This window comes from Zingiber officinale, chromosome 4B (genome assembly GCF_018446385.1).
Source record: "Zingiber officinale cultivar Zhangliang chromosome 4B, Zo_v1.1, whole genome shotgun sequence".
NCBI classification, from domain to species: domain Eukaryota; kingdom Viridiplantae; phylum Streptophyta; class Magnoliopsida; order Zingiberales; family Zingiberaceae; genus Zingiber; species Zingiber officinale.
The window spans coordinates 43,894,734-43,918,748 of NC_055993.1; the positions used below are offsets into that span (position 1 = coordinate 43,894,734).

The following is a 24,015-nucleotide window of genomic DNA, read 5'->3' on the forward strand; positions in this document are numbered from 1 at the left end:
ATTTTGTTGCCCAGATTGAAAATTTGGTCTTGCCCCCATAGATGGTCCTTGATCTTGATTATTTATGTAAGAGAAATTTGGATGATTTTTCCATCCAGGGTTGTAAGTATTTGAGTATGGGTTGTTCTGTCTTTGATTGAAACCCATGATTGCATCGCATTGTTCCAATTGATTAATTTGTGCAGTGATAGCTCCCAATGGACATGAGTCATTTGAATGTTCTGAACTCCCACATACTTCACAAGATACAGCAATGACATTTACCATATTTGAACTAGTCCCCATATTCTCAAATTTCTTTGTAAGAGCATCAAGTTTTGCAGCCAATAAAGTCACTGCATCAACATCAAACTCTCCTGATGCTTTTGTTATTGGGTTTATTGAAGAATGACCACCACTTCTTTCATTTGCCCATTGATGATGATTTTGTGCTACACTCTCTATGATTTCCTCAGCTTCATCCAAATTTTTATTCATGAGTGCCCCTCCAGCAGCTGAATCAAGGGACACTTTGGTATGATAATTAATACCATTATAGAAAGTGTGCAACACTAACCATCTTTCCAAACCGTGGTGAGGGCACTGTCTGAGCATACTATTGTATCTATCCCAAGCTTCAAATAGAGATTCCGAGTTATCTTGTTTGAAACTTGCAATCAAATTCCTCATATGAGCAGTTTTACTTGGGGGATAGAACTTATCAAGGAATTGTTGCTCACATTGTTCTCAGGTGGTGATACTGTTAGGAGCCAAAGAATTCAACCATTGTTTGGCCCTATCTCTCAAAGAAAACCCAAATAATAATAATCGCACTGCTTCAGAAGGAACACCATTCATTTTCATTGTCCCACATATTTCATAAAAGACCTCTAAGTGCTTATTAGGGTCTTCATGTGGTCCTCCACCAAATTGATTTTGCTGCACCATGGAAATGATTGCAGGTTTGATCTCAAAATTATTTGCCTCCACTGAGGGTCTTGAAATACTAGATCTAAAACCCCTAGCATAAGGTGCTGCATAATCCTTTAGTGGTCTATTAGCCATGTTCAAATGCTCTTGTTCTTCAATTTGTCTCTGCAGAATTCTTCTTCTATGAAATGTTCTATCAATTTCAGGGTCAAGAGGAAAAAGTTCTCCTGCAAAGTTAGATCTTCGCATACACAAGAACAAGATTGCAATAGAAACTAAATCGAATAAAGAAATTTAAAACAGAGAAAAGTAAGATTGGAATGTTAGAGAACAAAAGAAATGCAGAATTAAAATTGCTACAAAAGAGTTTCCAAGAAGTTAGAAAGTATACAGGAAAATGAAAACACAAAACTAGAGATTAGTTACAAATATGCAAATAAAAAAAATAGAAATGTTATGTTTAGTCTAACTCAATTGATAATTTCCAATGTTATTGCGCAGTCCCTGACAACAGCGCCAAAAACTTGTTACGTTCCGTAAGTGTATGAAAATGTTGCAAGTAATATAAAAGATTATCGTATCCACAGGGACTGGAATAAGTACTAGAAATATTTCAAAGCGAATTAGCTAAACAACTAATCAATTGGTTTCAAATGCTAAGGATGAAAAACAAATCTAAAATGAAAGACTAACAAATAAGAATTTGGGGGTTTGAGTTATGATAAAGGGAGATTCTAGGAGTTTTGGTTTCTTTGTAACATCTCTTGAATGTATATGGTTTACCAATTATTATTTCTCAATTGTCTAATAATTGTAGAAGGTTGTCGGTTCTCTCTTGCAATAGATCACCGGCTTAGGACTGAAAAATGTACCTAAATGTAATCAATTAGGTATGAACCTACGTTGTCCTTACACAGGATTGCACCTATTACTATGCTTCCCTCGGATATCAACATAGAAGTTCATAGCTTCTTAACCCATAAAGATACAAGGATTGAATCATAAAATCTATCCTACCCCTCTTATATATTCTCATTTCCCCTTCAAGATTATCCCCCAAACGTCCTTACACGGGCTTGCACCTGCCACGTGGATCCCTCAAAAAATCGAGTGAGGGTTTATCCCTACAAATTCTATAAGATATCCAAACGATCAATCAAGAATGAGAATTAAGCCCTAATCACAATTAATCATTCAAGATCCAATCGATACAAACTAGGCAACATCATAGAAAACAAGAAATGACAAATCCACAAGAGTTTACATCAATTTATCTCACAAATACTCCCTCCATCCTAGAACAACAAGATCTACTCCATAAAACGAAGGAAGAAGACCAAAGATAAGAAGATTACAAGTATTCTTCAATCCCAATCCAAGAAGAGGAAAGAAAGAAAACTTATCCACAATATAGCTCCATCTTCGGGTCCAATCCTCGCTTTCGAAGTCGAATTCGCCAAGATCTCCCTTTAGATTGCCCAAAAATCCTCCCAAGAATGGGAGGAATCCACCAAATCTTGCTTTCTCCCAAAGGGGAGAAGATTCCCTTTCAAATCTCCAAGGAGGCCTTAAATAGAGGGAAGCTTTTGGGCGCCACACAGCCCCGAGGCATGGCCGTGTGAGGTTCACATGGCCAGAGCCTTTTCCCTCTCTACCATCTATACACGGCCGTGTGTGGTACACGGCCGTGTGTGGTACATGGCCGTGGACAACTCTCTTAAAGACCTCCAAGCATGGCCGTGTAGATCCACACGGCCTAGACTGTCCCAGCTTCTGGAAACTTGGCACGGTCATGTGGTGCACACGGCCAGAACACTTTTAAGCTCTGGGAACCCTGTACGGCCGTGTGGTGCACACGGCTAGGGCCTTCTTAGTCTCTGGAAACCTTACACGGCCATGTAGATCCACACGACCATGTAAGGATTGAACTCTGATTTGCTTCAAAACTTGACACGGTCGTGTGAGGTTCACACGGCCTGAACTTCTTCCTTTGCTGTTGCTGTCACATGACCTCTGAACTCCACACGGCCAGAGCTCCCTACCAATGCAAGGCCGTGTCTGGTACACGGCCAGGTGCTTTCTCGCTTGCTTAGCTCATAAGTTTTATCTAAGAATGCAGAATCTTCACCGAATTCGACTTCTGTGTATCGAAAATGCAAAAAAGCATATCTCCGAACAAAAAGAGTAAATATGCTAAAAGGAAGACTGGAAGTACAAAAATGCATAGATCAAGCATGTTCAAAGTATGTAAATGTGCATGAAAACATGAATAAAAGTATATAAAATCTACGCACATCACCCATCTTATCTGATTGACTGCTCTCTTGCTTTTAACTCTCTCCCACCACATACGAGGATCTCCTGATAGGCAGAAAAAGGCACACTTGACCTTCTCGACTTCTGGCCAGTCAAGAAGCTCCATGGTTCTCTCCAGTGTCTTGAACCAAGCCTGAGCATCCCAAGGCTCAATCGTGCCTGAGAAGTTTTCTGGTTTCAACTTCAGCCACTGGATGAGGTATGCTTCTTGCCTTTGAGGTGCTATGGTGACTTCCTGAGTAACTGGTGGGTCCTCAGTCACCAATGGAGTCCCCACATTTATGGTTAGAGGAGTGGGAGGAACTGGCTGCTGATTAGCCATCAGATTGACAATCACTTATTGCTGCTCTGCTACTTGTCTCTGGAATTGAGCAACAACTTCAAAAGATTGGTCTCAGTTGTTCTGGGCTCCTCGTTCTCCTGAGCTCGGTTCTCAGTACGAGTGGTACGGGGACACCCTCTTCTTGACATCTCATTATGCAGAGGGAAAACTTGAAATCATCACTATACTTTCTAGATATATCTTACTTAAGCATGATTCTTGACTTTAAACACATATGAGCAGGTACTTCTAAATATTTATCTATACTGCAAGCACTAAAGGAAAAGCATAAAAGAAAGTATAAATGCATTCTTACTTGAAGACGGCAAGGCTGGTGCTGATGTGTGATGCTGGAGAATGGGAACTACTCTGATACCAACTTGTAACGACCACCCTTCTCACTACTCTCTAAAGGTGTCTGTTACGTAACTACTATAGATTCTTACTTACTAATATAAAAATCTGTACTTAATTTTTTCCAGAAAACTTAAAATTTCGACAGAGTATATGCAGTTCAACAGGACTAAAGAACAATACAATACTGACATGCACATATAACACATAATAGCAGAAACATATGAAACTATATCTCAATGCAACCACAAAGTACCTACTAACTAAACTGAACTCATCTTAGCATGCAATCTAAAACAAGAATAGACTCAAATGACATGGAGTATAAAGTACAATCTCAAATGACATGGAATATAAAGTACAATCTTAAACGTTTCTTATCCATTAAACCACAGAAACTCAATAATGTCCCAAGTCTCTCCCGTACTCCTGACATCACACACCATCCGCACCTCCTTGTCGCCTTCCTTTGCTATAGCTTTTCCTTTCCTTTATCTGCGGTAAGAGGAAATGCAAACTATAAGCGAATGTTTAGTAAGCGCTGTCTAACTCACAAAAACTCGAATATGCATGTATACAAGAAGAAACTAGAATCTGAATGCTCTAAAAGAAAACATATATATAGCTGCTCCTGTTAATCTAATAGCAAAGGAAAGCTAAGAAATCTAGTCATGTGATTCTAATAGCAAAGAAATCTAGAAATCTGCTAATTAAAAATTAATATATGCAATGCTTCATGAAAGTAGCAACCAAACTAAGGTTTGCAGCGCTAAAAGAAACCATCAGTTCTAACTTGCTGAACTTGGGAATAAAGAAGCTAATTTGCTGAATTAAACTTTTATGACACTTGCTTTGCTAGTTCAAATACATATATAGTTTAATACTTTAGAATAATAATAAACTTTTCTTGGGCCCAGGCTTAGTACCAATGCGCGCTCCCTAATAGGGATTGTGGTAGCTAGTCACCAGTCCTACGAGGGTAAAGAGCTTGGTCTTACCAGGGCCAAGACCTTGGAATTGGTCATCTGAATTTGTTTAACGACAACCTCGGAAGTCGGGTACTAGCCTTTCAAAGTAAAATATTTTAATTAATTCTTTTTTAAATGCCTCGGCATTTTAGCAAGTACCTTGTGTGCTAAAATCCCTAAAGTCTTGACTTTGGGGTCTATTTAAGGCCTTGACCTTTTTCTTTCTTTTCCTTATCTTTCTTATACTTGTTAATACCTCTAATAAAAGGATACTTCTTCAAAAAAAAAAAAACTGAAATGTTTAAACAACTTCTAACATTGAAATGCTTAAACAAAAATCTGCTTATAAGCTTAATCGAAAATCTGCATTCAAGCTTAATAAAATTCTGCATTATAATCTTACACAGTCTGCACTATAAGCTTACAAAAATCTGCACTATGATTGGAATTCTGCATACATAACTAACAAAATCTGCACTACATTATGCTAATCCAAATTCTGCACTATAAGCTCTAAAGCTGGTATAGAACTAATGAACTGTTCTTGTTCAATGTATAGCATAACCGAAACCAACGGTAAGGGCTGTTCGTGCCCACTTCATAGCGCAACAAACTATACCGCAGCTCTAAATCAACAGTAAGCAACAATAAGGTAACAACATAAAGGAAACTACATGCTAATCAACAAATCTATGCCTTCTCATGTTCAGCTAAATAGTCGAATTGCACAGCAACCCCAAGGAAGTTACTCGTGCCCCTTTTCCTTGCATAAGATCAAATTCAGCTTGCTGTAAAGTTAAAACAAACCTATGTAACAAATTCACAGCTTAAACCTTTTTGTAAAGCAACCAAAATCTCCAATCATGCTTTTAACAGATTAGCAAGAAAGCAAGCAAAATCTTGAATCTATTCTAAGATCTCTAAACATAATAATTCCCTACAACTAAAATCCGAAAACCAAACGAAGCAATTCCTCCCGGAACTGTGGCACGGCAGGTGACCAAAAGGAACTAAATGCTCCTCACACTTATTTTTTTTCTCTCCATGTTCTTCCTTTCAACCTCACGGCAGAAACCCTTTAAACTCATTCCTCCTCACGGCATACCCAAAAACACAAAGAAAACGTCAAATCAAACTCGAAACTACCCTTACTGTAGGTGAGTAGCAACTTACCGACTGTTCCTGAGCTTACAACCGAGGAAGGAAGGTTCTAGGGTTTCGGGTGAGCTCCAAATCTCGGCGCTTCCTCTGTGTCCGCGTGTTCTCTTCGACGAGAGGGCCTCTAATCGGAGAAGAGCTCGCGGAATCCCCATTGGTCGGCCGCCGGAAAGATGCTAGTTCCTTGGTCGTTTTCGCCCGAGAGGAGCCGGCGCCGTCGCGAGAGAGGAGAGGAAAAGGAGTTAGGGTTTGGGGAGAGAAAATGATTCCCTTTTTATAACCTAGGTTATTTCTATTATCAACTATTGCTTAAGAATATTTCGCACCTTACTCTTTCACGAAATACCTGCGGAACACTTGGTCAGCCGGATTCCGCCTAAGACTCGGTTCGGTCGAAGGCCGCGGTTCGAATCTCGGCTTGGACATTATTTTTGTCGAAACTTCTTTCGTTTAGTAAAAATACCAAATGACCTCCAAAAATTACATAAAAATACTCTAAAAATTTATAAAAATCTCTAGAATATTTTTATAGTATTTATAAATATTAATAAGGACTTTTAGAACTTAAGACAAGGAAATTTGGGTCGTTACAATTTCAACCATCCGGAATAGAACTCACCTGAACCAATTTTCTGGCCTTCTCGAGCAAACTTCTGCTCCGGCTTCTCGTCCCTCAGAACCGCCGCGCGCTTCCTTCTCGTCCGTCGGCGTACTCTTCTACAGCACCTCGTTCCTTGGAGATACCAAGCTCGTTGACTCTCTACCATGTTATCCTTCTTGCTAGTTGCATCTTTCACTCGACCTCTTGTGCTCCTAAGTTCTTGCACACTCGGACACAGGACATCAAAATATAACAGGACTTAACTTAACTTGGTTGATCACATCAAACTATCACGGGATACTTACATAAATGACTCAAGCTATATGTGGAAGCAATTGAAAATTTGAGGGCAGGATTTCAAGAAGTTATTTTATAGAAGATTTCCCGAGAGGAAAATCAAAAAGCATATGAGTTAGCCAAATTGGCTAGCTCTCTAATCCCATAGACCTTGGATAAGTCGATAGAGCAAATGCTGTTGATAGCTCATATTAAAAGACAAGCTGAGCTTAAATTACAAATTGACTGGAGAGTGCTATTAATTTCATTCCTCCAGCAAAGAATCTTACCAACCTACCAGGAGTAAGCACGTATGATCAATAAAAAGACCGATCAGTTCACTTTGAACGGGGACAATCTATATAAGAGGATTTTTTTCTCACCCCTTTCTCAAGTCTGTTAAGTCGGATGATGTACAATACATTCTATGAGAAGTTCATCAGGGTTTGTGTGGAAGCCATTCAGGCGCTTTGTCACTTGCGTGGAAAAATTTACTGGTTGGGTACTTTTAGCCCACACTGCAAGTTGACTCCATGGAAAAATCAAATAATCCTTGGAATGAAGTTTGAGTGTACCTAAAAGGAAAAAAGTTAGCTTTCATTTTTTTTTCTTCATCTTCTTTCAATCCTTGATCTTGGATTTTCCCTGTGTGTTTCGTGAGAGCGGTAAGTGCTCCCACCATGCCAATGCTCGACTCTTGAATCCGATGGCAATCAACTTCACCTTCATTTGATTCGTAACTTGCTTATAGTCGAAGATTGACTCAACTTTGTTGATTTAATCAACAAAATTCTCTGTTTGTGATGTAACAAAAAATTTGGGTAGATCAACTTATCATCCGAGATATCCATATCGATCCTCTCGATTACATACTTCACGATCTTCAAGATTTCACATCGCTATCGCTATCACTACACGCTGAGTTAAATCTATGACTTATCTTTGTAAATCCTTAATCTTCATACGTTGGTTTAAATTTGTAACTTGTCTTTGTAAATTCTTTAATCACGTCTTGTGTGCAACGACCACGGTGTGATGCTTCCTTAGTCAAAACCTGCCTAGCACGACCACAGTCACAATCGTAATGATCTTCCATTGGATTTGACGCTCGATTTCCTAAATCGGAACCTACTAACTCTGATACCAATTGACGACGGATAAGATAATGGTTATTTTACGGGCTAATGAGAAGGAGAGTTTGAGAATAAGGCAATAAGAGATAATCATTTTCCTCTAGATTTTTTTGAAAATAGAAAATATTATTTAATAACTGAAGATTATTTTTCAAACAATTAAATACATGTTTATACATACTCAAACCTTAAAACCCAAATAAAAGAAAGAAATCATAATATATAGATTATAATTAGTATCTTATAAAAAAAATGAAAGAAATTCTTGAAAAAATTATTAACAGATTCATAATTTTAAAATTTCTAAACGGACTCAAATATAAAAGACAAAAATTATCAAAATTATCTTAAATATTAAAAAAATAAAAATCATTAAAAATAATTATAAAAATATTTGGATCTGCCTATACCATCTTTCATGGGTCTTTACATCGATTATGAAAACTATATTCATAGCTTTAGAAAGATACAAGAAGAATAAAAGATAGTTTGTTGTAATAATAAAATATTTAAAACATAAATAATAGCCTAAAATTAAATTTTAATAAAAATAGATATTTTAAAAATCAAATTTTGAACCAGTATAAAATATATTTCAGATTTATTCAATAAAATAATAAAAAATATTTGTTTTTACAATTAAATGGATGAAATTCGGATATTTATATTATAAAAAAATAAAACTCGAAGCTTAAATCGAATATTAAATGAAATAAATATTTTAAAGATTAAAATTTTAAATATAAATTATATTTTAAATTTATCTGATAAATAATTAAAAAAATCCTATATCTTCAAAATTAATCAGCGGTCAAACAGCCAGCTAAAAGCCACAGAACACCAGTAATACAAAAAAAAAAATCCGCAAAGTTAGGGAATTGACAACATAGATATCGGTGTCTACTCATTTTCTAATATACCCATCTACTGTGCATTGGATCCCGAAATTGTTAGTTTAATGCAGCAAACAAGCTGTGAGAAAAATTGTTACGGAGTTATGGAGAAAGGCATCCCACAGAATTGTGAAATTTGTCACCGGCACGTGGCAAATATGAGCACTAGCTCCATCTAATTTATATTTTTGCCGGTGGCAAATATGAGCACTAGCTCCATCTAATTTATATTTTCCCAGAGCGGCTTTGATTCGTGCACAACTTTCAAGTAGAGTAAAGCGACAAGACCCACATGGAGTCTGAGACACGACGCGCCCCACTGGCCTACCCACATTTCAAATATCTTATCACCTCTTATAATTACTATCTTATCCTCCCCACATTTAACTAACTCGTCCCCGGCTCCGTGTCAAACTCGCGTCTACTATCGTCATTTTCATCCTCTGTATTGCGCACTGTACACACTTACTTCCTCTACCCTCCTATGCAGCCGTAATGGCAGTCTACTGCTGGTCGACTCCTGGAGAAATCATGGCGACGATCGAGATACTCACCCTCTTGGTACTCTCCTCCTACGCAGCCGCGTTAACCACCGACGGCCTGGCCCTTCTCGCTCTTAAATCGGCCGTCTCCGTCGATCCCACCGGCGCCCTCGCCGCCTGGCTCGACTTCGATGACACCCCCTGCTCCTGGACCGGAGTCACCTGCAGCCTCGGCCGAGTATCTGCCCTCGCCCTTCCTGACCGGGAGCTCGCTGGCTACCTCCCTTCCGAGCTCTCTCTCCTCTCTGAACTTCAGATCCTGTCCCTCCCTGGGAACCGCCTTTCTGGCCCCCTTCCTGCCGCTCTCGCCGTCTTCCGTGGGCTCACTGATCTCGACCTGTCGCGAAACAACCTCTCTGGCGCTATCCCTACCGAGATCGGCCAGTTGACCTCCCTTGCCCACCTCGACCTCTCCTCCAACCTCCTCGCGGGGCCCCTTCCATCGTCCATTGCCGCCCTTCCGCATCTTTCAGGCGTGTTAAATCTCTCCTACAATCATCTCTCGGGCCCGATTCCACTTGCTTTTGGCAACATTCCAGTAGATGTGAGCCTCGACCTCCGCCAGAACAACTTTTCCGGCGAAATCCCACAGGTCGCTCCTCTCTTGAGCCAGGGCCCCACGGCCTTCTCCGGGAACCCTGACCTCTGCGGTTTTCCACTGAAGAACCCCTGTCCTGCTGCTAAGCAGGATCCTAAGATTCCCCAACCCAACCCTAGCCTCAATATGAACCCGAGTGATGGAACCTTACGTCCTGTAGCATCGGAGAAGCAGAAAAGTCCTGTTGGTACTGTCGCAATCCTCGCCGTCGTCCTCCTTATCGCTCTCATCGCAATGTTTGTCCTGCAGTGGCAGCTCCGAAAGCGTCGCTCCGCTGGGCCATGCAAAGAGTCTAGTCACGAAAAGAGTTCCTCTCCTGGTTTCAGCACCACTATCACTGGTGGCTCGGTGACCGGTGAACGGCGTGAGGGGCACGCGTCGGAAGTGTACGCTGCTGTCGACGAGGGGTTCGGATTGGAGCTGGAGGAGCTACTCCGGGCGTCAGCGTACGTGGTGGGAAAGAGCCGGAGCGGGATCGTGTACAAGGTGGTCGTGGGGCGTGAGGGCTCTGCCGTCGCAGTGCGCCGCCTCAGTGAAAATGATGATGGTGATGGCTCCAGCGGGGGAGATGAATGGAGGCGACGTCGTGCGTTCGAGACGGAGGCAATCGCTATTGGCCGGGCCAAGCATCCCAACGTGGTTCGCCTCCTTGCTTACTACTACGCTCCTGACGAGCGCCTCCTCATCTATGAGTACATTCCCAATGTCTCCCTCCATGCAGCTCTACACGGTAACCTCACTGCCCTCCGCACCGCATTTAGATAATTAATCTGCCCGTCGACGGCGCTTAATGTTTAGTGAACACGCAGGTGGACCCTTAAATCCGACGACTCCGCCGCTTCCATGGGCGGCGAGGCTCAGCATACTCCAAGGGGCAGCTCAGGGCTTAGCTTATCTGCACGAATTTAATCCCCGCAAGCACGCCCACGGAAGCATCGCATCGTCAAAAATTCTCCTTGATGACGATTTGCGGCCGCACATCTCTGGATTCGGCCTCGCTCGGCTCGTCGCAGCTGGCTCGCAGGACAAGATGCCCCATTCGTCCAAAAATGTGGCGTCGCCCAGGGCGGCGGTAGGATACACGCCTCCGGAGATGCGGGATTCGACGGGCGCGTCCACATGGACTCAGAAGGGAGATGTGCACGCTTTCGGCGTGGTGGCGCTTGAGGTGGTTACGGGGCGTCCGGCGGATAGTGAGCTGGAAGGGTGGGTGCGGCAGGCTTTCAAGGAGGAGCGACCTCTGTCGGAGGTGGTGGACCCATCGCTGTTGCACGAGGTGCACGCCAAGCGGGAGGTGCTCGCCGTGTTCCATGTCGCGCTTGGGTGTACTGAGGCCGACTCCGAGCTGCGGCCCAGGATGCGGTCCGTAGCTGAAAACCTCGATCGAATTAGCGCATCTCGCTGATCTGTTGGCCGGGAAACGGAATAAAATTTTGTTGAGCAACTGATGGCAATCAATGTGATTGGCATGGTCCACTAGTCTTCGCAGCAATTATTAGCTTCTTTTGGTAAGTGTTTTTTTTAGTAGATTGGAGAGGAGTACTCACTAGCTTCAGTGCTTGTCCATTTGTCTGATTCCAAATCACAACTCGTGAATTTATCTAGGACATGAATCCCTGAATATTAATAGGAATAGTTATGATGATCCACATAATAGGAAGAGTTATGATGGTCCAATTCCTTAATCATTATAACTGCTTTTTCCACTCTAATAGCTAGTCATTTTTGATGCAATAGACTAATGTGATGGTACTGTTACAATATATCAGATGCTCCTGTTTAGAGGGGCAGTTATCTTGAGATAACCATTTTAATTTAAATAGCTCTTGATTGATTAATTCCAAAGGTGATCATTCGGTTTCATAAAATTTGACCAATATTTAGATGATCGCGTCGTATTAGGGGTAAAAATTTTCTGCGGTGTGTCACAGTTACGGGAAATCTTAGATCCCATTGAAATTAACTGTCTAGAAATATGTTGAATTAATTTAGTGTTTCATAGATTCAAATATACTCTAAAATTTGAAGAAAAGGATAAATGGGCTAGGACGTCTGCACATGGTCTGGATTGTTCTCGACCCAAATCGCTAGAAATTAGATTATGCCATGCTAAGATTAACTTGCGGTAGGAGTTCAAGCCTAGAAACACTTCCAAGCACGGTTCAGTCTAGAGCCGGGTATAACACAACTATTTGTGTGATTTGATTAAAAGACCTTTTAATTTAAACAATATCTACCTTAGTGGTAAATTTACTAAAATTTTAAAATATTCTTGTTGGTGTCCTTTCTCTTGCTCGAGTTCTTTCTTTCCAAAAGCAGCTAGGTTTGCTTTTTAACAATCCGAGATCCAATGGCATGAGAGACAAAGAATGTTAGGCTTGGTCGGCTCTACTGGCATGGCCAATCCGATGGCCAAATTAGTTAACTAGTAGAGGATGCAAAGGTTGCTCAAAATGTTAGAAGAAGAAGAAGAAAAAGTAAGTTTCGTGGAGAAGAGATGCCTCAGCACACGAGAAGAAAATTATACCTCCATCTTATCTTAGTGATTATATAACTGGTGGTAAAATATCTCCACGTAAGATGCCACATATTCCCTAGCTAGCCTTACAAATTCAGGTCGATTAGGTAATTAGATCCAACAGTCGTTACAGACATCTCTGTTCATAAGGCATCATGTGTCTATCAGTTGACGATTAGGGGACCAGATCTGATAGCCGTTAAAAGCATCTCCATTCATAAAGACGCCATGTCTCCATCAGTAGATGATTAGGGGACCAAATCTGACTATTTACACACATCTCCACATAGGATGATGGGAATCATAAGTCGAGTACTTTGAGTGCTCATGTAGTTGGTCTGAAGATGATGCTTGGTACTCGGGATGATGATGACTCAAGAATCTAAAGTGCTCGAGGATACATATATGCATACGAACTTTGGGTGCTTGGATATAACGATTTGAAGTATTGAGAGATATTGTTGACTCGGGAATATATAGTACTCGGGATACATATATGCATACGAACTGTAGGTGCTTGATAGAAACACTCCATTCTTCCACTCCTTAGTCAAAAGAAACAACAAAAGGAGAGAAATAGTGGTTATTGAAAAAGAAGATGGGGTGTCTACCACTAGTCCTCAAGAAGTTGCTCAGGCTTTTGTCAAGCACTATCGAGAGCAGCTAGGGACACAGGTGGTACGTGGCACTTTCTAGGTCGAGTGTATGCAGTTTGGGAGAGTTTTGATGACTGATCATCAAGCCAATTAGCAAGGATCCCAACTGCCGAAAAGGTCAAGAATGCTCTTTTCAGTATAGGAGACCTTAAGGCACCGGGCCCAAATGGATACAACTGTAAATTTTTTTAAGCAGATATGAGATACAATAAAGGATGACTTCACCTCCGCTGTGCTAGAGTTCTTCACTACTAAACAACTCCTAAAATCATGGAATCACATTATGATTGACTTAGTGCCAAGAATAGCTCATGCAAGGAAGGTGCAAAATTACAGACCCATTTCCTGTTGTACGATGTTTTACAAGGTGATCTCCAAACTCTTGGCTTGCAGACTGGCAGAGATCTTAGATCATCTCCTACATCCTACTCAGATTGCCTTTGTCAACGGTCGTATTATTACTGATAACATCCACTTGGCATAGGAACTACTCAGGAACTACACCAGAAAATGAATCTCACCGAGATGTACTTTGAAAGTGGATTTGCAGAACGCCTTTGACTCAGTGCATTGGGTTTCTTGCATGATGTCTTAGTATCATTACAGTTCCTAGCCGTTTATATCACATGGATAAGAGAATGCACCACCACCGCCTCCGTCTCTGTAGTGATTAACGACATCATGCATGGGGTTTTTAGAGGTGGTAGAGGACTCAGACAAGGGGATCTTCTCTCCCCTTACCTTTTTGGACTGTGCATGGAGTGTCTATCCCAATCACTAGCATGACGCACCATCAGGTTAGATTTCCACTTTCAGCCTTTGAGGATAGCACATTTGGTGTATGTAGATGATCTGTTATTGTTTTCCAGGAGGATGTCCCTTCGTTACACAGCTAGTTGAGTGCTTATCACAGTTTGCCCAGATGGCAGGTCTCACAACCAACTTAGCCAAGTCTAGCATTTACATGGCAGGGATAGACCCCCTCCCCCCACACGGGATCAATTACTCACTATCATAGGATTTCATATAGGGGAGATGCCCTTCAGATACCCGGGAATCCCCATAGCCTCCCAAAAGCTAAAAATCTCGAATTACAGCACACTCCTGGTTTCGCTTACCTACAGGATCAGTTGGCCGAAGCCACATTATCCTATGCCTGGAAAGCTCAACTCATATCATCAGTCCTACAGGGAGTGGAGTGCTACTAGATGTCAATTCTACCTCTACCCCAGGGAGTTATAGACTGCATCTACGGTATATACAGATCCTTCATGTGGACGACCAGGAGGCTCCCATTGTATGGTCAGAGTTAGTGAGGCCCAAGCAGGAAGGTGGTCTTGGCTTGAGAGATCTACGTGCATGGAACCTAGCGCTTCTGGCTAAGGTTCTATAGCGCGTATATGACAAGTAAGATACACTATAGATTTGCTAGGTACATCACACATACTTACAGCAAGTGGGGATATGGGGTTGGTGATAATGAGTATTTTGGTGCATTATTTTGGCTCTTATTCTTGACATTTTTACCTTCTCAGATGCTTAATTTTATGGTTATATTATATTTTGTGAGAAGAATATATTTTGGACTTAATTATAAATTTTCTACAAAATGTGAAATTTAGTTTCATATTTTTATGTGCTTTTGTAGGAAATTCAAAGAGCCATAGATTAGGGTCGAGCTGGATCAAATTTGACCTGATTTGGAGGTCAAACGGAGGAGATCAAGCTGAATCAGTGTAAACCGTTGATCCAGATCAGGAGAAATCTTGCCCCTTTAGCCATATCATGTGATCCAGCCTTCCATCCTGATTTAAAGCGATCTGGATCGTCCATAGAGATCATTCTTATCTAAAGAAGTAGAGCTCCAATTCAAACCCAATCCAAAAGCCCAACTCATCCAATTTGAAGCTCAATTTGAACTCTACTCTTAATGAAACGGATCTAAGCTCTAATGGATACCCTTTCCTTAACCCAAATCCGATCCACTAAGAAAACCTTACCTTCATGCGACGGCATAGTGCAGGTTGATCTCTATTTCACGTTCCTCTTCTCGCACGGGCTAGGGCTCGTGAAGCTTCCCTAGCGCACCTCGCCCTCTTCTTCCTTCCTTCTCTCCGACCTGTGGCCCGTCTCCTTATCTTCACCGTCGCCGGTCAGCCCTCTACAGTCCATCCATCTCTTCTTGATTCTAGTGGCGACGGCAGAAGTACACTCGAAAGGCGGTAGCAAGCTTCAGCATCGACCATCTTCACCTCGCCGGAGAGGGTTTTTTTCTAGCAAGACATTCACCTTCCGACAGTGTCTTCCGACTAGGGTTCAGGCGCCAGATTCCAGAGGAGCGATGGTTCTTCCATTTCACAGCAGTTCGTCTTCATCTCCGACCAACTTCCAGCGAAGGGGTTCTTCGGTGGAAGATCTGTTCACCATCATCGTGTCGAAGTGTGTAGCAACCGACAGTGAGCTACTGTCCACCGACTTTTGGGGTTTGATCGCCAGGTCTTTCGTGTGACGGCGAAGGGTAGTCGTTGGTACTTGAAGTTGAGGGTGAAATGTGGTTGGATTAGTTTAGTTTTATTCAAGTTAATGTTTATTAATTTTTTCAATTTGCTTGTGTTGATGCTTTTGATTGAATGCTTGTATCAAACTTAATTCCCCATGTTTAAATTGCACATATTATGCTTAATTAGTTTCATGCACGTAACATGTTCGATCAATTGCTTCAACTAATAGTTAGGTTTATTTTGATGCATTTTAGTTTGGTTAATTCTTACTTTGTCTTGTTTTTTTTCAATTTTGTTAACATCTAGTTTTGATTGAATGCAATTAGATTAGGTTAGATTATACTTATTTAATACTTTAGGGTTCGTGAATTGCTTACTTTATTTCATGTTGTCTTTTATTTTATGCAATTATAGTTAGGTTAGACTTAACTTTTATTACTTGCATTGTCTTTCATTTACTAAATTAGGTTTTATTTAATGTTTTGTCATTTCATTCCTTAGTTTAATTGTGTTGATAGTTAATTCATAGCGTAGTGTGACAATGTGTTGTGGATTAAATATTCGCACTTAGTTATATTTCATTCCAGCACTAGATTAGTTTCCTACTTGCTTTGTTTTCCATTTGTTAGATTTATAATCAAAATCCAAAACCCCCATTTCCATATTAAAAATCTCAAAAATAGAAATAACATACGATTCTAGATTACCATCCTATCGTTGCTTTCGTTGGCGGGCGACCCGAGTCATTTCTATGCTATATTAGCGTAGGAGAGGTTTGGTAATTCATTGTTTGATGCCCAATTCACGATAAAATTGAGTCATAATCAATTGGCAGAGCAGGCATATAGACTCTCCACTAATTAAGCAGCTGGTACACATCAGAGATAGTATCCTTGTTGTAGTAGGTAGCCTAGAGGCAGCAGGGTAGAAACTCTCATCCTAGTTCAATGGTAGGAGGGGTGGGGGTGTTAGTAGAGCATATGACCATTTCAGAGATACCAAAGCTAGGACGACCTGGGCTGCCACCGTATGGCAGAAGGACATCCAGCCAAGACATGCCTTCACGGTGTGCCTTTTGGCGCATGAGAGGCTACCGGTGCGAGCTAGACAGGATTACATAGAGGACAGAGTCTGCGCCTTCTGTAGACATGATGAGGAGGCGCTAGATCATGTCTTTTTCATATGCCATCCGATCCAACAGTTATGAGGACGTATCAAAGGATGGTTATAGATGTGTCCACAGATGGCCACCTACCGATGCATGTTGCGGATTTTTAGGCGATAGTACCAGGGGACCTCCACCTTGGTCAGGGCTAGCCGCCTTACCATGTCGGTGATGATACATCATGTATGGATGGCAAGGAGCTATAACATGTTTGAGGGGAAACGATTTGATGGAGAGCTGGTCTTCAGGAAGACACAAATATATGTCTTCAGGACACTTGGGGCACTAGCGGATCAGGCACTCGAGCATCATCAATACTTCATTCACTTCATTCATTCATTCATATCATACATGCATACACGACCCCATCTGAGGGCATCCATCATAACATTCATATAGATTAGCATAGAGAGACCATGAGAGCATACATTTGAGGACATAGTCACCGCACATGTTGATAGGATACCGACATACCTACCAGGGAGTAGTTAGACTCATACTGCATTTGCATCAGAGTTTTGAGAAGAGATATCCATCCTCCTGGCCACCTTGGCCAATTTTGGCATTAGACACTGAGCTCTGTTGGTCATGCACATACTTCAATTACACATATTGAATTAAGGCATACTCTAGCTGATAGTCTATCAAGCCAAAGTACCGCCTTGGTAAAAAAAAAGAGAAAAAAAAGAGAGAGAGTTTGAGTACCTGATCAGGAGCTAGTAGTGTCTGAGACTACACATGTAGGACCACGGACATTGACACTTCACGACACTACCATGGTGGCGGATACCTCCTTTCGGATACACCCATCGGTGGATTGCCTAGACACAGAGACACCCTCTAGTTCCAGGTTGGAGGGATACGTTGACGTCTACTGGAGCAGGACGCTGATGGGATATTGGACACTTGCAGGAGTACACGGATGCCATGGATAGAGCTCACAGATAGTACCACAGTCTGAGTGTGAGATGAGGAGAGCAGCGAGGTGGCACCACAACGGATGGAGTCATGCAGTAGAGCGTGAGGACTGCATGTGGGTTACTTTATGACATGAGGATGTTGTATGTGAGGAGAGATCACAACGGGTAGATTTATGTAGTAGAGCATGAGGACTGTATGTGGGAAAACATGTAGGGGATGACAGTGATGTACAGGTGCATAGATCAATCTGCAGCAAATGACTAACGGTAAAGATATGTCAAAGCCGTTTATGGCTGGGACTTTGCCAAAAAGCCTAAAAAGGTGAATACGCTCACTATAAAGGCTTATCTAGCCCACAACAAACGACTTGCGATAAGAACAATACCAAATTCGTTTATGGCTGGGACTTTATCAAAAAGTCCAAGAGGGTGCATAAATCCATCATAAAAACTTATTTAGGCTCTGTTTACTTGTGGAAAGCAAAATTAAGGAAAAATTTTCACGGTGGAAAAATTTCCGCCGTTTACTTCATTAAAATTTTCCGAAGGAAAAGTAACGCAATCCATCAGCGGATAATTTTGGAGCCAAAATTGATCACCTCAAAATCGGACGGAAAGCAGCGGATGGAAAAAAAAATGACGCATGTACCCCTTTTGCATTCACAAAATTACACCATATACAAAAAAAAAATAACGCATGTAGCCTTTTTAACTCACAAAATTACACTAAGTACCAAAAAAATGACACATGCACCTTTTTTTATTTACAAAATTACATCATAAGTATTCACCTTTCTCTATCAAGGTAAATAAGTGTGCAAAGGAAAAGATTTCTTCACCCTTTCTTTTCTCTTCCTCCAAAGATAACTTTCTATCGTTGATTCCTTTCCTTTCCTCATCCACACTCTAAAGTAAACATAATATTAGTGTTCAACAAACGACTCACGATAAAGACGAGCCAAATTCATTAATAATTGGTCATTTACTGAAGTTATGACACAAGATTGAGATAAAGTTGCTGCGTCTAATCAATACAGATTATCTCTTAAAGCTGCGTCTAATCATCTAATAAAGTTGCTGCACTAAACGGATGCTTAAGACGAAAGAATTGACTTTTCAAAAACAACACTCCACATGCTAAAAGCAGACAATGGATGACTATTTAATCACCAGCCAATGCCTGTTTCAGAATTTTTTAAAAAAAAAACATCATAAAAAAATCTTAAATAGCAAAGATGATAGCATTTAATTCAAGGCTCATGAAAGGTCAAAAAAAATATTTTTGTTTTTTTACTTCCACGACAAGCAAATAACTAAAACTAGTTGCCACAGTTGAGCAAAAAGTTCGTCATCTGCAGATTCAGCACCAATTTCATGGAAATCAATTTTTTCTGAATCACTGAATAAACATACCCCCGACTAAGATCGCCCCAACGCCCCCACCCATATCAGATCTATATGGCAATGGAGAGACATCAGGATGAAAGAGGGCGAAGAATAAAGTCAATTCCTATCCTAACATACATAATTCAACCCCAGTCAAAGTAATAAAGCCTTTAAGAGGTAGTTGCAGAGTTCTCAATTTGTCAGCAGAATTCTTGAATCGCAAGAAACATTTTGCTGCCGCTGCCGCAAGTGCTGCGCACGAACGGTAATCCTGCAGCAAAGGCAGTCTGAATTGCTTCATGGTTGTGCTTCCTTGAGAGTGGAATACTCTGTTTGTGTCAGTGATGTAAAAGGCCGGTGGTGGTCGGTCTTATCTTACAAGGCCAAGATATGGAATAGTGGTCAGTTTTCAGAGGCGAGCCATTCATCTATATACTTGTTTTCATCTGCAACACCATGATAACATGAAATTAGACTAACTGATTTCATTATCTATTATCCTTGATAGCTTACCATTCCAAAGCTAAAGAACTTAATCGAGACAAGGTGACAAAATTAATCACTAATAGTTGTCTATATCACAGGTAGAAATAGTTATCCATTGATTTATTAGTATCATTCTAGTTTAAAAGAATCCAGTTAAACAGAAAAGTATTTTCTGATAGAGGCTTCTTAGTTCCTAAAGGCTAAAAACATAGAGATGGAAAATTTGACAATTAATGCAACGTAAGAAAACGACAGTTGCAAGGAGAAAAAACTTAGAGCAACAAGAGTACAGAAAACGAATGGAAAAACAAGAAAGGACGCTTATAGAAGCCGTAGATGACTATGGATTGCTTGAAGTAGGTTGCTCAATTAAAAATAATCATTGTGAAATATGGATAAATATCAACAAAAATCAAATCAAGCTGGAAAAAATATTAATTGAGTTATACATGAAACGATAGCAAATGCTCTTGTGCTGCTTCTTTTCAGCGATTTCACTAAAACAAGATGACGCAATAGCAGACGCAGTTTTAGCACTCTTAACGTCATGAATCAAATAATGGAACATCATTGTAAAATTAAGAGATAACGAAGATTCAACGAAAATTGGAGTTGGAACGAGAAGACTGCTTACCGATAGTTTAAGGCACATGTAGCGGATGAAAAAGACAAATTTCAAGGAAAGTATAATTTTTGCCAGTTTACCAGGGGAAATATCGTCCAAGTGTTCAAGTGCTCCCAAGGCGCGAGTTTTGGAACTCTCCGCCTGCTCACAACGGCCACGGCAATAGCAACGGACCAGGACAGAAAAACTGTTCTCTACTTCACTACTACTTTGGAAATCAGGCGCATGAGGTTCCAACCAACCAATAGACCAATCGGAATCCTCAGTCTCGGACCCCGACATGCAGACACCATCAGATGGCACAAGGACGATATCGTACTCCTTGTCGATCCGCCGCTCCTCACGGCTCTGCCATTTCTTCTTAATTTTTCTGGAGTTCGACCTAACCCTCGGCCCATCAACTGGCGGGAACTTCAAGTTATCCAGCTCCCTAAATCCAGCCGGGAAGTCGGGAGATGAACTCAGGGATGAATTGGGGGATTTATGATCTTTCCCACCCCAAATCCAGCAAGAGAAACGCGTAAAAGCCACAGCCATTTCCCTTGTAAAAAAACTCGACAAGCGTGTCTCACCACCAAAAACTCCGGTTGGATTCTACCAGGGCATAAAATTATCACAAAGCACAAAAATGTTTTGGAATCTTCAGTAAAGGGTCAGACCGAGACTAACAGCCCATACTCACACAATACCATTTTATAGACAAATCAAAACCACTACTTTTGCAACGAAATTACAAGTTCCATAAGGAAAGAGCAACTAATCTCAGTTTTGCTCTCGAAAATCATCCACGGTGCAAACGTCTTCCCAAACAATACCACCCAAAACAAGCATAACTACAAACTCATCAAGATATTCCCTCATATCACTTGAAAAGCTGTTAGCAAATGAAATATCGTCCTATAAGAAAGAACCCCAAAAACTCCGAAACGGAGGCGTAAGAAAAAAAAAAACAGCTTTTACAAGCTGATCAATATTCACAAGAAAATCAATGATCTGATACGAGTGACTTCGGTGGTCGGCGGCCAAACCGTCGACTCGAAACGGAGAGGCAGAGAGGCAAAAGGTTAAGAAGCGAGGCGAAGAGAAACAGGCACTGAAACAGGAATGCTCTTTTCCGTCCTGAGATTTATAGCCCTTCTATGCGACGCTTAGGGCTTCGAACTACGTTGATGGACGAATGAGATCAATTATGCCTCTCCTTGTGGATGATTGAAGCCGTCGGATTTGGCGATCAAGTCGCGACCTTCACGCGAGTGGACGTCAGCGTCTAAAATTTTATCCCGCATAGTTCAACTGTATGCGACAATTAGTGGACCGTACGTTATCGAGATCAGCGGTCATAAATATCATTTGGGCATGTCTTTCCGGAGCCCAGATCCCCTGTCAATCGTAAGATCGATCACTAATAATTACGATTCGATCATCATCTAGTTATAATTTTTATTGAATTTATTATCCTCATATATTATAATTTAGATCGACATGAATAATCGTCCTTTACTCAACGCCAAAGTATCTGATCACTTATTATTTATAATAATTTTTAATTATCCATCCACAATTAAATTATAATATTTAGGAGACGATGAATAAAAAAAATGATCGCAATTTTATCACAGAATCGTCATCGTAAGTGACCCATCATCTCATTTATTTTCTGAACCCGTGTTTCCGGGCCGAATAAATGTCCGTTCGATGTGAGGTTTGAGGTGCACAAAATGGACACGTATCGTCGGTATGGTAATCCAAAAGATGTACCTGTTTCCTTGCAAGAAACGACATGCTAGGGACCACGAGCAATTCCCAATAACGGATCAGGTATCGAATTTTACTAGTGATACAACAGAAAGCTAAAAGATATTTTTGTGTTTTTTTGTCACAAAAAATATTTTTTTACTGAATAATTAGTACAAGTATTAAATTAATATGATAACCTTCATATATTTCTTGTTCACGGTAGCAAACAGATGCAAGCCTCCTTGCAAACCGATTCACAACTAGAAACCAAATCTCGAATTTGCTATGCCATAACTTTTATACATTTAAACTCTTTCATATAATTAATTATAAAAGTAGTAGGTAGATCTATCATTTTGCCTCGTATTGTCAAATAAAATAAATCAATCATTTAATCAGCCTGCAAGAAATTTTAATTTACTTCGCTAACAGTCTTGTGAAGCTTTAAAATTGAGTCGGTTAACAAATAACAAATTATAATTCATGACATGTAGTTTGATCGAAGGATTCACAACGGAGCACTTTAACATATTTCTACTCAGCAAAATAGATCATTTATAATAATTTTTCCTAAAAGTAAAATCCTCATATAAATATTCTATTCCTTTATCTTTATGGTTCTAATACAGCTCCGGAGTAATTCAGTTGATAAGTGTATAGTGCATTAGGAGTCAAAATTTGACAGAGAATTTCATCTCATCACATCTGTGGGCCTCCATTCATATACTTGGCAATTTAGATTTATGTTGAATTAGTTGTAAAGGGGACCGCTAATATGACGTATCATTTTTTTTTTTTTATGATTCTAATACTTTTAGGTCTTCCTATAATGGGATAACAAACCTATAAAATATCCACTCTGGACGGACATTTCATCCACTAAGTAAATCGAAGTGCTCGACTTAGAGATGCTAAAATAATTTGAGTAACTTAGGTCGAGGGGAAACATTAAGCTTACAGAGAAAAAAATCTCTAACTTGGGCTATTTTTGAGATAAAAATTTATTTTTTTAATTGAGAAAGCTTTACTAATGTTTTTTTAGTGAGCTGAAAAACTATGAGAACAGAAGGGTTTATTGGCAAAAATAAATGGCTGATAATCCTACTATTTTAGTTGATAATATGGATTACTGATTTAAAAATTTTAGCTTGACTGGACTTGATCAGTAATCCATAGTCAGTAAATATCATTCTTCAGTCATTAATTTTGCTATATTTTTTTTAAAAATAAAATGTTGATATAGAAAATATTGGATGATCGAATCTGTGTTTTGATAATAGCAAAGAGTTTCAAAGTTAAGTTATTTTTTTATCGAACAAATTGAACTAAGTGTGCAGGAAAGTCCTAAGTGATCTTAGGTAAAGGAAAGTCCTAGCTACGGTTAGGCAAGTGGAAAGTCCTAGATACGGTTAAACAATGAAGTCCTGGTCCGGGGGACTGGACGAAATCTTAGCGCGTCGAAGACTTTGGATGAAATCCTAAAGTCGAGGACTGTAAGTGAAAATCCTAGGGGTCGCAGACACCAGATGGAAGTCTGGATGGGTCGTGGATCGGACATTCAACATGAAGTCCTGAAGTCTCGGGCGCTGAGTAAAAGTCTAGACGGTATGGAGGACCGGTCTGGTAAATTATAATTTCTCCTGAGAGAATTAGGTGAGGACGCGTTCCCTGAAAAGGAAACAGTAGGCGACATTCCTATCTAAATTTTCAGTGAAACTCAAAGTCATGACTCAAAGTCATGAGCGGATAGTCCGAAGACTGTCAAAAGTTAATTTTTATATATTGTTTGATTGTTATTCTAACTCTATTTTGTAGAAAGATTAATATTTTGTAGGTTAGGATTTTACCTTATTTGGTCGACCGAACATTGAGATCAGTCGACTGAACCCCAATGATCAGATCAGGGCACGGGCAGCCTCGACCAAGGGATCGATCGGACGTCGGGTCTAGT

At 40.4% G+C, this 24,015-nt stretch overlaps 2 protein-coding genes and 1 non-coding gene across 4 annotated transcripts; 2 read left to right on the plus strand and 1 right to left on the minus strand.

The window, feature by feature from the left end:
- The first annotated feature begins 565 nt into the window (after positions 1-565).
- On the plus strand, positions 566-671 carry LOC121978904. Its single transcript, XR_006111232.1, has one exon. It is a non-coding gene; the product is annotated as a small nucleolar RNA R71 (small nucleolar RNA).
- An 8,680-nt stretch (positions 672-9,351) lies between these two features.
- On the plus strand, positions 9,352-11,784 carry LOC121975006 (receptor protein kinase-like protein ZAR1). The gene is made up of 2 exons (XM_042526347.1): positions 9,352-10,800; positions 10,880-11,784. Exons 1-2 carry the CDS (start codon positions 9,426-9,428, stop codon positions 11,473-11,475), a joined length of 1,971 nt encoding a protein of 656 aa, XP_042382281.1. The 5' UTR covers positions 9,352-9,425; the 3' UTR covers positions 11,476-11,784.
- A 7,251-nt stretch (positions 11,785-19,035) lies between these two features.
- LOC121975007 lies at positions 19,036-21,421 on the minus strand. 2 transcript variants are annotated; one of them, XM_042526348.1, is made up of 2 exons: positions 20,337-21,421; positions 19,036-19,662 (listed from the first exon to the last, which is right to left on the minus strand). In XM_042526348.1, the coding sequence occupies exons 1-2, from the start codon at positions 20,862-20,864 to the stop codon at positions 19,645-19,647; spliced, it is 546 nt and encodes a 181-aa protein (XP_042382282.1). In that variant the 5' UTR covers positions 20,865-21,421; the 3' UTR covers positions 19,036-19,644. The 2 variants fall into 2 exon arrangements, with proteins under 2 accessions (XP_042382282.1, XP_042382283.1); XM_042526349.1 differs by having other exon boundaries at positions 19,068-19,662; positions 20,408-21,421.
- Between the last annotated feature and the right edge of the window lie 2,594 nt (positions 21,422-24,015).

Bases quoted from the DNA above. Each gene is read 5' to 3' on its own strand.
- LOC121975007 (XM_042526348.1), bottom strand. From the start codon at position 20,864: ATGGCTGTGGCTTTTACGCGTTTCTCTTGCTGGATTTGGGGTGGGAAA.
- LOC121975006 (XM_042526347.1), top strand. From the start codon at position 9,426: ATGGCAGTCTACTGCTGGTCGACTCCTGGAGAAATCATGGCGACGATC. The intron at 10,801-10,879 runs GTAACCTCACTG...GTGAACACGCAG, and splicing joins CCTCCATGCAGCTCTACACG to GTGGACCCTTAAATCCGACG.